Source organism: Hoplias malabaricus, chromosome 8, assembly GCF_029633855.1.
Source record: "Hoplias malabaricus isolate fHopMal1 chromosome 8, fHopMal1.hap1, whole genome shotgun sequence".
Lineage (NCBI taxonomy): Eukaryota > Metazoa > Chordata > Actinopteri > Characiformes > Erythrinidae > Hoplias > Hoplias malabaricus.
Genome location: NC_089807.1, coordinates 33660623 through 33673920, shown reverse-complemented (window position 1 = coordinate 33673920; position 13298 = coordinate 33660623). Strand labels below are relative to the sequence as shown.

The following is a 13298-nucleotide window of genomic DNA, read 5'->3' as shown; positions in this document are numbered from 1 at the left end:
TGTTTCCAAACATTCTAAACCTACTGCCAGCATTAGAATGTTTTGAACCAGTAGGCGGCTACAACTCAAAAGTTTGTTGACACTCATTATAATGAGGGGACTGAGTCACATTTAGGTGATCCACTATAAACGCTGTGGTTCTGTCGTGAACAAACAGCTTTATTAATCACATAGAGGCCATGAAATAAAATGAGACATTCTGGAGTAGTTACACATGAGTGTATATTTACCATCCCTTATTCCAAGAGTGGACAAGTGGCATTGACGCGAGGAAGCTTGTGTAATGGAGGAGTGGTAAAGCATCATCCAAAACTTCGGAAAGAACTCGTCCTGACTTCCTTCATGCTCTGGCTGAATGTCATCAAATTACCATAGACTTATTCCACTATCTATTCTAAACCCTGCCTAGAACAGCAGAAAAGGTTACTGCAGCAAAAGAGGGAGGAACGCCCTATAAATACACTCTTCAGAATGAATGTTAATGAGCAGGTGTCCACAGCTTTTAGACATTGTAGTGTTGCTATTTTATTTACTGTATAAAACCACCAGTGAGCCTGCTGTCATGAAGGAGGTGAGTAGGCAGGATGCACATGCTGAGTATCTTTATTAGGGGTAAGCTTACACTCGTCAACAGAACAGGCAGGAGTCAAAACACAAGTAATCACTCGTAAGTAAAAAAAAAGAACAACAAAGCAGGATCTGACAGTAGAGCTGTGTAGATGTTGTGTTTTTATAATTGTGTGATATGTTATATATTCTTCGCTGTAAAACAAATAACATAACTAGGCCCAATAAAAAGGATAGAATAGAGAAACATGGCTCAAACCAAGGGAACAAAGTCTGTAAAAAGTCAGTCCCAGAGAAGGTGCAGGTGTGAGTAGTTGCCAAGAGGGAGAGCTACACAGAAATCAAAGCAGGAACAAACCATTCAACAGGATGAATGATTCACTTCGGAGAGAATCCATGACAGAATCCTAAGGTATAGGTCCAGACGTGTACCCTGTGGAGGTATGACCAAAACCAGTAGGTTTAACAAAGTTCAGCAAACAATCGTGGGAGCAGGAATAAGACCAGGACTGGGGCTGTGGGTACCAGGTGTGAAGCAGAGGGAATCAGGGACCAAGGGGGAATCAGACGGAATCGCAGGAATCAGTGCAGAAGCAGGATCAAGGTAGAGGTGGCCTGACCCATAGGTCCAGGAGTCTAATCAGACAGGACTGCAGGAACTAGGGCAGAAGCTGGCTAAGACACAATGGCCATCGCAGAAACGGATAGAACCGCAAAGAACAGAGCAGGAGCAGGATGACCTGCAGAGGTGACTGAAGCTGCAGGAACAAGTGCAGGAGTGGGCTGGATAGGAGAAGCATCTGGACGAGAAGCTAGCACCAGAGCCGATGCATTCAACAAAGGCAGACACTCCACTAATTATTGGTTCTGTTTAAGTGGGTCATTAGGTAAAGACCTTTCATTGAACCATTCCAGAGCCTCTCTTAGCACTGACCTATAGGTGTGAACTGGCATATAACCTGACTCAGGAGCATAACCAATTAAAATCTTTGTCATTTGGGAGCAGGACATTGGAAGACTGAGGCTGCTCACACTAATCTTGATTCTGGTAAATGTGAAGCACTAATTAATGGTCACCATTTAAGTTAGGACACATCATATTTGCTAACTTTCTGGTCCGGAACATTTCTTACTACTGCTAGGAAACAGTTTAAATATTGAACTCTAAATATCTAAGGGAAATGCCCTAATCTTTCTAAATTTCTGCAGAATTCAGTCACTGAGTTAACAGAAAGGTCGTTCAGTGTGGTTCACTGTAGAGACTTAGATCTCTTTACAGTGGTGGTGAGAAGAACCAGGGTCATCATGTATTCATCATAAATACAGCCATTTCATTTACTGCCCAAAACCAACAGTGTATTTTGAGATTTTCCTGTGATTTAGGTGAGAACTAGAAACCAATCAAACTGAATTCACTTTTACATTAATCTAAATAACTTGTTTCAAACTACTCCTGTTGCAGGAACATAATTCAACAACATTTTTCTAAAGATTTCATGTCATAACACCCCGTGATGTACATTTTAGAAGCATTGAAATCTTCAGAGGACTGTTTTCTCTCTCCACATTGTAATTAATATCTGGAGTCGTTGGTATTTAACCCCTCTAAATGACTTTGTTTACATCTGAACAATTTAATTACATGGAGATTACATGGAGTAACCCCAAAAATCTTAGAATTTCATTATGAATATCACAGACAATGATGATTTGACCTTTTTTTAAGTGGTCATATAAGTACAGTATTTAAGTGCTCTTGTCTGTTATTGTTCTTGTATTGTTATTGTTCTGAGGCAACACCTACGCTCTCAAACAAATGCAGTGAGTAAGAGAGAGAGAGAGAGAGAGAGAGAAAGAGAGAGAGAGAGAGAGAAAGAGAGAGAGAGAGAGAGAGAGAGAGAGAGAGAGAAAGAGAGAGAGAGAGAGAGAGGGAGAGAGAGAGAAAAAGAGAGAGAGAGAGAGAGAGAGAGAGAGAGAGAGAGAGAGAGAGAGAGAGAGAGAGAGGGAGAGAGAGGGAGAGAGAGAGAAAAAGAGAGAGAGAGAGAGAGAGAGAGAGAGATAGAGAGAGAGAAAGAGAGAGAGAGAGAGAGAGGCTGGTACAAATGTTAAATGATTCAGGATTCCCACTGGTGAGTTATAATCTGTTGGGCCCTTTATCCTCTTCATTGTGGCCCAGCCCAACGCCAACACAAAACCAAGCAAACACTAGCACACTGCAGTAGAAATGCTGCTGGAGCAAGACCACAAAATATAGAAGCATTTACACTCAATATTATATTATATATCGTACAAAGTCAAAGGGGATCGTTTTTTACAAACAGACAATAACTAGAATTAAACATTTAACAAAATTATATTGAAGCATCAAATGTCAAATGTAAAATCAATTTGATCAGTATTTAATTGGTCCACTCTTTATTTTAAGCTCCCTACTGCCAATTTAACTCTTTCATTCAGACAATTTCCAACCAGTTACAGCAACCTCCCGACAAAAGCTGTACTCAGGGGGTCTGGTGACATTATTCCAATTTTTAATAGACAATGATATTCACACAAGCAACTAGCCACACATAGCCCAGCTGCTCTGCACATTTCTTTATCATGTTCTTGGCTACAGAGGCTACAGGTTTGTTTTTAAAAGACTTAAGGTGTACATCCTGGAGAGATGAGAGAAAATCAAAAGTTGTACTTTTTGATTTTGGAAATTAAATAAAAAATAAACTTTTGCATAAACATTTGCGCAGTAGTTCACAGTAGATATGCTTCAGTTACCTTCACAGTGCTGCACTGTAGAAAAAATTCATACATTTTATGGTGAAAAACTGTCAAACCATGTCAGTACAAGACTATAAAGGTCAAAGGTCAGGATCCATCTTTGTTTTGTGTTTTGCTTGCCATGTGATTCTCTTTTGTATCTCTCTCCATTTTACTGCAACCTTTACAGATATATATATAATTATTGACCTTGGTTCTCATGACTGGATACAATCAGGTCCTCATAGCTTTCACAGGAGAACAGAAGTGGTTACTAAAGCAAAAGAGAGACAAACCCCCAACCAGTGCCCCCAGTGCCTGAACTGTGTGTCAAACAATGTATGAAAGAACACACACACTGGAAAGTAACCTACCTTCCAGCATCCAGAACCAACAAAACAGGTTCAAAAATGACAATGGCGTCAGCATCCACTGAAATGCACAATGTGTTATCAAACTCTGACAGTAGCGTATCTATACAACTTTTCCCCTTCTGAAGTGCCAAGCTTGGAACTGGCTTTTAAAGGCGACAGAGAGTGACGGGGACTTTCCATATAGAACAGTGTTCCTTTAAAAGCACAATGCGTGCATTCTTTTCTGACGACAAGCTCAGAAAACAAATAAGCAGGCATTAGAGACAATGTAAAGTGAGGCCTTGTCATGGTGATGGAGAGAGACACTGCTCCAGGAGCACTGGAGGAGGGTGACTCAGCTCTCTCTCTCTCTCTCTCTCTCTCTCTCTTCCTTCCCCAGCAGCAGTCTGGCTTTAGACCTGGCTTACTGGAGCTGTCCGTAGTGCTGAAAGGCTGCCACACTGAAGATACTAAGCACTAAAGTGGTGTGCTAAAATTAGAGCACTATAAAGTTTAAAACCTTCCCTTAAGCTGAAGCGTACCCTAATCCAAAATGTGCGCTAAAACGGTATTTATGCACCCGAAGAAGAAACTCAACCATGCGTCTGAGGTTTAATGATGCGTGTGAGATTTTGCATATGATTGGCTGGGCAAAAAAGGCTTTTATCTTATGACGTTTCCAAATGGAGCTAGCACACCATCGACTAAAGCTGAGTCAAAAAAAAAATATTACAGATGGGTTCATACACAATACAACAGTGTGACTCACCAGCTGTGAATAGAAAGGCCTTGGGAATAACACAAACTCTTTAGTAACCCAAGTGCAGCCTTAAAAAAAGAAAGGTGCTGATAGACGTTCTTTGGAGCAAGGCTATGGAAGGACAGCTTTTGGAGAAGAACCTTTCTGTGGATGGTCCTTTTAAAATATGATGTGTCAGTTTAAAGAACCACCATATTAAGTTTCTATAGAAATAAACCTCAAGGTAAATGTGTAATGCATTTTTTCATGATTTTCAGATCCCTCAGATGAACCCTGCAATATTATTTCAATGACATTAAGGGATAATATAATATAAAAAGATCAAACTAAGGTCAACAAACATTTCCATTGAGCTTAAATGCTGTTGTTTCTTATTCAGGCATTTACACAACTTTCTGATATCAGGAATGTAACAGCTGGAAAATCCATTTTCACAGAGCACAGCTTTCTTGTGATCTGTTTTCACCCTTCCTTTTTCACTGCTCATTGCTCACTTACAACTCAATAGTCATAATACAGTCATATTATATAAATACACTGTAAACAAATTTGTTTTTTATGTTTCTTTTTAACATATAATAATACAAGTGAATTACATTCAATTTACATAAAATACCTCTTTGGTAACAGTTCCCCAAGTTTCTGCAGTAAAAAGAAGACTTCAGGAAAGCCTATAAACATTACAAAATGTTGCAAGTGATAAAACATAAATATAAATGTTACCCTATGTTATTGTGCGGCGCTGGCTGTGGGAAGAGCCATACTTTGTAGCTGCCCTTTTGGTTAATTTGAGGTTGTCTTGAGGTTATTTCGGGCGTTTTTGTGTTGTGTGTGTTTTGGGGGGAGGGGATTTTGTATGTGTTGTTGTGTATTGGAGTTTTTCAACTTGTGTGTATGGCAATTTCCACTGTCTGAGCATTATTCACTGTCCAGGAGTTTGGGGTGGAAGGAGGATGAGGGCCTCTGCCAGTTCCTCCAAAGAGCAAGCCCAAATTGCTGCTTGTACACCTTTGCTCCTTTCTGCCTAGTGCCCTTGTAAGGCTGATTATAAAGGTTGCTTGCCTCCAGTGACATCACAATCACACTATCATAGCGTTAAGGCATGCACTTAACTTACCATTTAGAATGTATAACACATTGTTTTTTTTAATTAAGGGAGTATCACAAACTTTAGGTACATTTCAAAAAAATAAAAATGAATCTAATCAAAAAGTTTGCAAAAAGTGCAAATTCTACACATTTTGTTTTACATTATTCCATTATCGTTTTTAGTGTAGTTTCACCCAGAAGCAAATTACTTTACCAGGAACAATAAATAATTAACAATTTAGACTCATATGAGCAATAAATATTGATATTTATTAATGTATTATTAATTATTCATAACAACACACGTTCAATTGGGCTGGATAGGGCTGGCCATGCGGCTGCAAGCTCCTGGGACAGCAGCAGTATTCCGATGAGCACTGCCCTGTTGGAATAGCGCACTGGAGTGTGCATTTAATAAAGGCAGGTTCACTGGTTGCAAGACCTCATTAACGTAACGCCAGGCTGTCAAAGTGCCTGCAATGAAGACCAAAGCTGATCTAGCATTTGGAACTGCACCCATGACACCAGGCCTTCTGGACGTCTGATGCGTGAAGACAAACGCTTCATCTTAACGCTGACCATGGTGCCTCCACACACGGATTCATTGGTCATCTCCACCAAGTCAAAAGAGGGTCTCTGAGAACTACCCTCGGCCACTAACAGAACGATTCTTGTAGGTCTCACGGATCCTTCATGTAGCTGGTGCATGCCTTCCTTCTATCCACTGCCTCCATAGTGTGCTATGGTAATATCCGCAAGACTGGTATACACAACATCACGAGTCAGAATGGAAAGTACAAATAGTGGGATGACCTTATAGAGTCAGTCAGGTACAGAGAAAAGTCCCATCCTTTCTTGTGTCACATGAGTGGCCGAGCGTGAAACTCAAAGCATTCTTGAATCTTTCATGTCTCAAGATGTCAAACCTTACCCACCAACTTTCATTCCTGTTGGTTGATTCCTTTGCAACTTTCTTTTGCAACTTTTGTTTTCATACTGAGTGAATTTAACACCCAGAGAGACAACGGTGCTCTAGAAAACCTCAATAGAATCACGGGATGACATATCTTTAAAATATGATTAAAAAAAGCAAATAGGAGCTGTACTAGGAGAATGGCCACTAGGGGCCCCGCAGAAAGAGGTTAAGGACTTTCCTCGACCACACCAAGCCAAGGAGTCTAGATTTTTTAAGAAGGTCACACCTATCTGAGTAAAAAAAGAGCAAGGAAATCCAAACACCAAACCACCTTAACATAGAACATTTGCCAATCACTCCAGCCTGTGCTAGAATTTTAAAATCAATAAGCCATTTGCTTTAAGCCACAGGAGTGAAGTGGGGTCCAGTAGTGTGTGTGTGTGTGTGTGTGGGGGTTGTCTGTGTTTATGTGGGGGTGGACTCAAGGTGAAGGACATAGCTGAGTGTGCATTCAACACCAACAACTCACCTTCCTCTACTGACCATCAGCAACACCAAGACATGCTGTCCTCATCCACCTCCACACAACCCCCCCCCCACCACCACCACCCTGTGATAGGAAGTGGAGCTTGACAGAGCTCCTATTTACCAGTCTTTCAAACAACCAGTGCAAGGAACAATGTGTTTTAAATTAGAGCGCTGGCTAGCGGCAATGCCACTTTTCTTCATGAACGACAGGAGTGTGACGTGCAAGTTCTGATGCAATGCTCAATTTAACGCCAACCATTATGAGCAGAAGAAGAAATGTCCCAAAACACATACAGACCTCTTACCTTTCACAAGAGTTCTCTTGATGTTTTCTTTATGAGATACAGAAGTGGACTTCACAGGTGCAAGAAACATTGAAGGGGACATCACTTTTTCAGCGCATCAGCACTTTAATTTGGCCATCCAAAGACTGGAACATTACAGGAAACACTAACAATATTTTATATGATACGTATGTTTGTAAGTGTCATCTGGCACATGCCAGGACACTGCTGTAAACAAGAAAGGTTTAATGACCTGCCTGTTAAAAAAATAAGAATCTGGAATGTCTATCAAGCCATAAATAATGCAATAAAACCACGGCTTTTATTGTGGGTAGAAAAAGTCAGAAAACATGGAGTAAAATGAACTGTCCCGCCCAATCCTCTGGAAAAAAATCAAGAGACTTGGCTCCTCGCTCCTGGACCCTTGCGCTTAATTGAACTGTGGCTCGTTCTTATTTAAACGGTTATTCTCAGCGCTGCAGTGACATTGATGGGGTGCTGGTGATGTCACCACAGTAGGATCAGACACAGCAGAGATGCTGGAGTTGTATACCTCTCAGTGTCACTGCTGAACTGAGAATAGTCCATCAACCTAAAAAAATCCAGCCAACAACATCCTGGTGTCAACTGATGAAGGACTAGATTACGACCAACACGAACAGTGCAGTAACCAATTAGATACTGTCCGTGACTTTACATCTACAGGTGGACCAATCAGGTAGGTCTGTCTAATAGAGTGGACAGTGAGTGGAATGTTTAAAAACTCCAGCATCCCTGCTGTGTCTGATCCGCTTGTACACATGCTACACACACTAACATCACCAGCACCACAGCAACGTCACTGCAGCGCTGAGAATAACCCACCAGCCAAATTACACTGCTCCGCGGTGGCCCTATGGGAGTCCTGAGATTTGAAGTACAGGAGGAACTGGGCTAACAAAGGATGCACAGGAGCAGATGGACTTCAGTTTACAATTATAGAACTAGAAAATGCCCCTATGGTCAGTGGAGCTGAGAAGATGGACAATGAGTGCAGAAACAATGGGTTAATTTTAATGGATAAGCAGCATTTCTTTAACAAATATTGTTAATAATAAGATTCCGTTTGTAAGAAAATTATAACAACACTGAAATTATTTTACACTACACGTCTTTCCTTATAAAGAGGATGCTATTTTTAATACATGTTTAATACAGGTATGGATATCCCGAATTACTGTATGTACACACTACACCATTGTGTAAAGAAGAGCCAATGTATGGAACAATAATGGTAATAATATAGTCATCCCAGTGTAAAACAAGTATACCTGAAGATTCTAACTGAGAAAGGGCAGCTACAGTGTTCTGTGGGCTAAACACTTCAATCCACGCTGTTTTTCTTCTCACGAGAATGCATTACAGGACAGAGCTCGAGAGAAGGGCTCACAACAAACAGAGCGTACAGCGGAGTGGAGCACGGGAGGCAAAACCATACGTAAAGAGAGGCTATGGTTGCGATGAGCTCGAGCAACAGGTTCAGGAGCGCGTTCCCGCGCCAAAAAAAAAAAAAAAAAAACGAAAAAAAAAAAAAAAAAAAAAACTAAGTCCGAACACGAAACAACGTGATGTCACAAATCCCTTTAAAGGGCTTCTGTTTTTCTCGGGCACTGCGCAGAGGAAGGACTGCGGGTGTGGTGACTGCATTAGCAAACGCACTATCCAGCGCGCGCACACGCACAAGCACGCGCACCAGCGAGAAATTCAAGACTATTATTTTCATCCCGCGTGGGATACGACAAAAGCATCATCGTAACTTCTATCAGCGGCATCGTCCCAAATCAACAGCTGTCACTTTCATTCACTGCAACTGCACCTTCGGGGGGTGGGGGGTGGGGAGGGGTGTTCCGGGGTAAATGATCTACCCCCACGCACATCTGTCTCCACGAGAATGTATATGAAAAGATACTCGTCCTGCCAGAGCTCCAAGCAAAAAAAAAACAAAACAAAAAAAAAAACAAGAAAAACACTCACCCTCACGCGCACAGGCGCGCACACACAATATGTGGTTTCACTACAGTAACGGGGACTACCGTTTACTTCTAAACCCACACTTACACTTAAACCTAAACCTTACCCTCAGTGACTAAGTGTTATTTTACAGACAAGCTCTAGGTTTTTATAGCCCCCACACGTAAAAGAAGTCGAACAGGTAGTTTAATCAGCAACTGTTCCAAGAGGTCCTCACTTTTACCTCGTTGTGAGGATTCTTGAGGTCCTTACGAGGCACCTAAACAATGGCACACACACATCCACAGACGCTCCCCAACTCCAATTCATCCAAAGCCAGCCGTTTGTTTCAGTAGCGTTCGTTCCCAATATAAATAAAGCTCATCCACACACACATACACACGCGCGCGCGCACGCACACACACACACACGCACACGCACCACATCCGAAAACGCCGCTGGAAAATGGCTTTGGGGGAAATCAACGATGCCCCCAGTAACCGGCGGGACCCTCCTCACCTCCCAGTCTATGGAGTCCCAATCGTCGGTGAACATCCGGAGGGTTCGGTGGTTGCCGGGCGGCGGCACTACGGGGCCGGTCCTCTCCTCATCCTCCGCGCCGTCCACTCTTCATCAGAGCCGCGTCAGAGCCGCCGCCGCTCGACACGGAGCCGCGCGCAGTCCCGCGAGTCCAAGCGCAGAGCCGAGCGGAGCATCGGAGAGAAGAGGAGGAGGAGGAGGAGGCGGAGGAGGAGGTAGATGAAGAGGAGGAGGAGGGGGAGCCTATACCGCTGCTGCTGCTGTAGCTGCTTTTTTTCTGCCGCTGCTACCGCTGCTCTTTAAGCCCGTTAACGATCGCGATTTCCTCAAGACCCGCTGCGATTTGGCCGAGGGAGGGAGGGGGGCTCTCCCGTGAAACGTAAAAGCAGGAGGGGGTGGGGTGGGGGGTGGGGGGTAGGGGGGTTCCGCACAAATGAATAGGCTATTACTAGGTCCCACTGGAGACATCTGTTCTTAATATAAATAATGCATCACCCACATCACCTACTCTGACCAAGCAGTGCCCACTTAATTATCTTATCCCATGCATTAGCAGATCATGGTCATGCAGCCGGACTTAGGACTGTGGCCATGTCTTGGTAAGATTGGTTCAGCACTGTCTTCCACACAGCAGGCTACGACTCGATTCCCAACTAAGGCAGGTACACATTACAGTAATGGCTCTTTTCCATTGCATGGTACCTACATGACACGGCTCAGCACGGCTCGACATGCTTTTCCTTGATCACTTCTATCACCACAGTTCTGCCATGAAATGTAGTCGGTTTATACCACAACAATCATGGAGGTAACGTTATTTACTCGTCGTATTTCTGCATGTTGTTTTTGTTTTTTGGGACAAATCAGCACTGAGCACTGAGATCAGCACTGAGTTTTATAGTGTTTCATCTGCTTTTTGTACTATTTCAAAAGACCCCGGTCTAATTTTACAAGCTGCTGTTATGCCATCGGATAAAAACAAACGTGACCACAGCCATAACATGGAGATTTTACAGATGGAGAGTGCTGGAGGTCTGCATTTTGTGGTGACTGACAAATCTCTCTAGCCAATCAGCATTCTGCAAGGTTGACATGTCCTGGTTAGTCCTTACTTGGCTCACTAGAAACCAAAAAAAAGTAGTTTTGACACACAACAGGTCTCAGATTGGAAAAGCAAAAAAAGCAGAGATGAACTGAGTAGAAAAGGTCCATAAAAGTGCTATAAGAGCCAGATCCATTACTCTGAATAAGAGCATCTACAGGCTGCTGTAAGTGTAAGTGCAGTTAGGAACTGGCATTAAATATTTATGTTGTGGTCATGACTCTGTCTAAGTATCACCACATCTGACTAAGCCATGGTCTGGCTGTAGGATTCATTAAGGTGTGATACTGTGGGAACATGGTATTACGTTCCAATGCCTTGGTCGTGGTCATTTCTTTTATTGTAACGCACCGGCATGACATAATATATTCTTGCATCAAGAATGACTTTTAAGCTTACTCTGAAGTCATGGACATGGACAAAGTTTCTGGTTCCCATACCTTAATAAATTACAGCCATTCTTTAGGATCATGTTCCCACACTTTAGCATAATGTTCCCTCTCAGTGGAGCTCTGTGGAGAATCCTTACTGAGATGTCCCAGAAGCTTAATGAAGAGCGTATTAGCACTTTTCCACCACATGGTACCTACACTATTATACTCTACTCTGCTGTTTTTGGGAAAATTTGGTACCGGTACCTGGATCTGGGTAATCTTTTAGTACCTGCTTGCTCGTGGTTCCAATGAGCAGAGTATGGCCAAAATTTATATCACAATATATTTCCTAATTTTGGTTGATACGATAAAATTCCAGTATAAAATCCACTGAAAAACTCCCAAGAACAAACAAGAAATATGACATCACAATCAAACATAACCCTATTGTTTTTTTCAGTATTAATTTTTTTTAAACCAAACTGAGAACAGTGCCCTGTAATGAATGTCAGTCAGTGACAAATGTTGTACAAATATATATATTGAAAATGTGTTTTAAAATCATATCATTGTTATTGAAACATTATATATTGCAATATATATTGATACCGAATTATTGTCCAGCCCTAACTAAACATGATGTGTAAACCTTGCAGAGTGCTGATTGGCCGAAGAAACTTGTCAATCATAATGCAATGCAGACATCCAGCAAAAACCAGCCATTTGTAAAATCTCAAAGCTACAGTAGATAGCACCTTTGTTTTTATCTGACTGACAACCACAGCAGCTCGTAAAATATGCTGCAGTCTTTGGATTGGTGCCTGACAAAAGAATCCAGCGAGAGCTGGACAGTGCAGCAAGAAACGAAAAAAGATGTGTTAAGTTCCAAAAAACAACAACAACAATAACATTTTACACAATGCTTAACGTTATCACAGGTGTTGTTGTGCTTTCCAAAGCCTGATGTTCCTGTTAATGACGGTGCTTTGTGACATCGCCTACACTTCATAGGGAGCCGTGGTAGTGGAAAACCAACCAGGCACCAGGGACCAACAATCAAGTAGAGCTGAGTAGAGTAGGCACCATGCAGTGGAAAAGCCCCATACGTCATGGTTCTGCTCATAACCCACATCAAGCTCTAACCCAGCCGAGTGAAGGAGTGAATGAGTCTACTCACCATGAGCACGGCAAAGTTGTTGTGGTGCGTGCAGTGGATGGTGGTGGCGTTGCCCGCGCTGGATGTGATGTGGCAGCCCTCTGCTCTCCAGCCCCCGTGACCGCCCAGCAGGTCAAAATCCCAGTAGGCCGCGGTGGGGTCGGCGCCCGGTGCCCAGTGCCGGAGGGCGATGGTCACGGGGTGGACACTGCTCCTCCCGCTGCAGCCATCTAGAGCACAAACACACCACATCAGCACCAGCCGAGCGGAAAACTCTTAAGTGCTCACTGCTGCACTGAGAAAGTGCACTCACACACAGAGACACAGGGACATAGGCAGGAGGGGGCTGGGGTGGATCCTGAGGGGGCTGCAGTAAGCCCAGACAGAAATATTATCTTATAACATCTTTAAATCATTTGAATACAATATAAATTAACAATAGATAATCCCATAATTACAACATAATTATATCTCCAGCTAAATAGTAGCAGCGATCTAATTGGTTGCTGCCGAGCTTATTTGCATAAAATCTGCCCAGAAAAAAGTGTGCACAAGGAAGTCAAGATGTGTGACGTGTCAGCGTCATGTGTGTATGGAACTGTCATCTAGTGCATTATGACGCATTCTGTTTGAGGTAAAACAAAAGTACAGGCATGTCATTATGTCTGACGTCAGCGTGTAGTTACTCCACGTAGCCTATAGGTTGCTTAAAATGTAACCCAATGCACCCTCCCCTGCACTTAAAACACCTTTCCACGTCCCTGCACAAACACGCACGTGCAAACGGTCTCGTGTCCTTTGGCGCCCTGCTGCCTTGTTTGCGCGTCAATGTCATGAGAGCGACAGCACATTAAAGGTGGGGCTTTGAAGACCACGCGCACAAGCG

At 42.8% G+C, this 13298-nt stretch overlaps 1 protein-coding gene across 4 annotated transcripts in view; it reads right to left on the bottom strand.

The window, feature by feature from the left end:
* LOC136706058 (adhesion G protein-coupled receptor A3) overlaps nt 1-13298 on the bottom strand; it is a 251218-nt gene that overhangs the window by 66593 nt on the left and 171327 nt on the right. For all 4 annotated transcript variants that reach the window (XR_010804108.1, XR_010804107.1, XM_066679962.1 and 1 more), the window contains one exon: nt 12434-12642. Coding sequence is in view for 2 of the 4 variants with exons in the window: in XM_066679962.1 (XP_066536059.1) it covers nt 12434-12642 (209 nt within the window). In the remaining 2 variants the exon portion in view is untranslated. The remainder of the gene's footprint in view (nt 1-12433; nt 12643-13298) is intronic.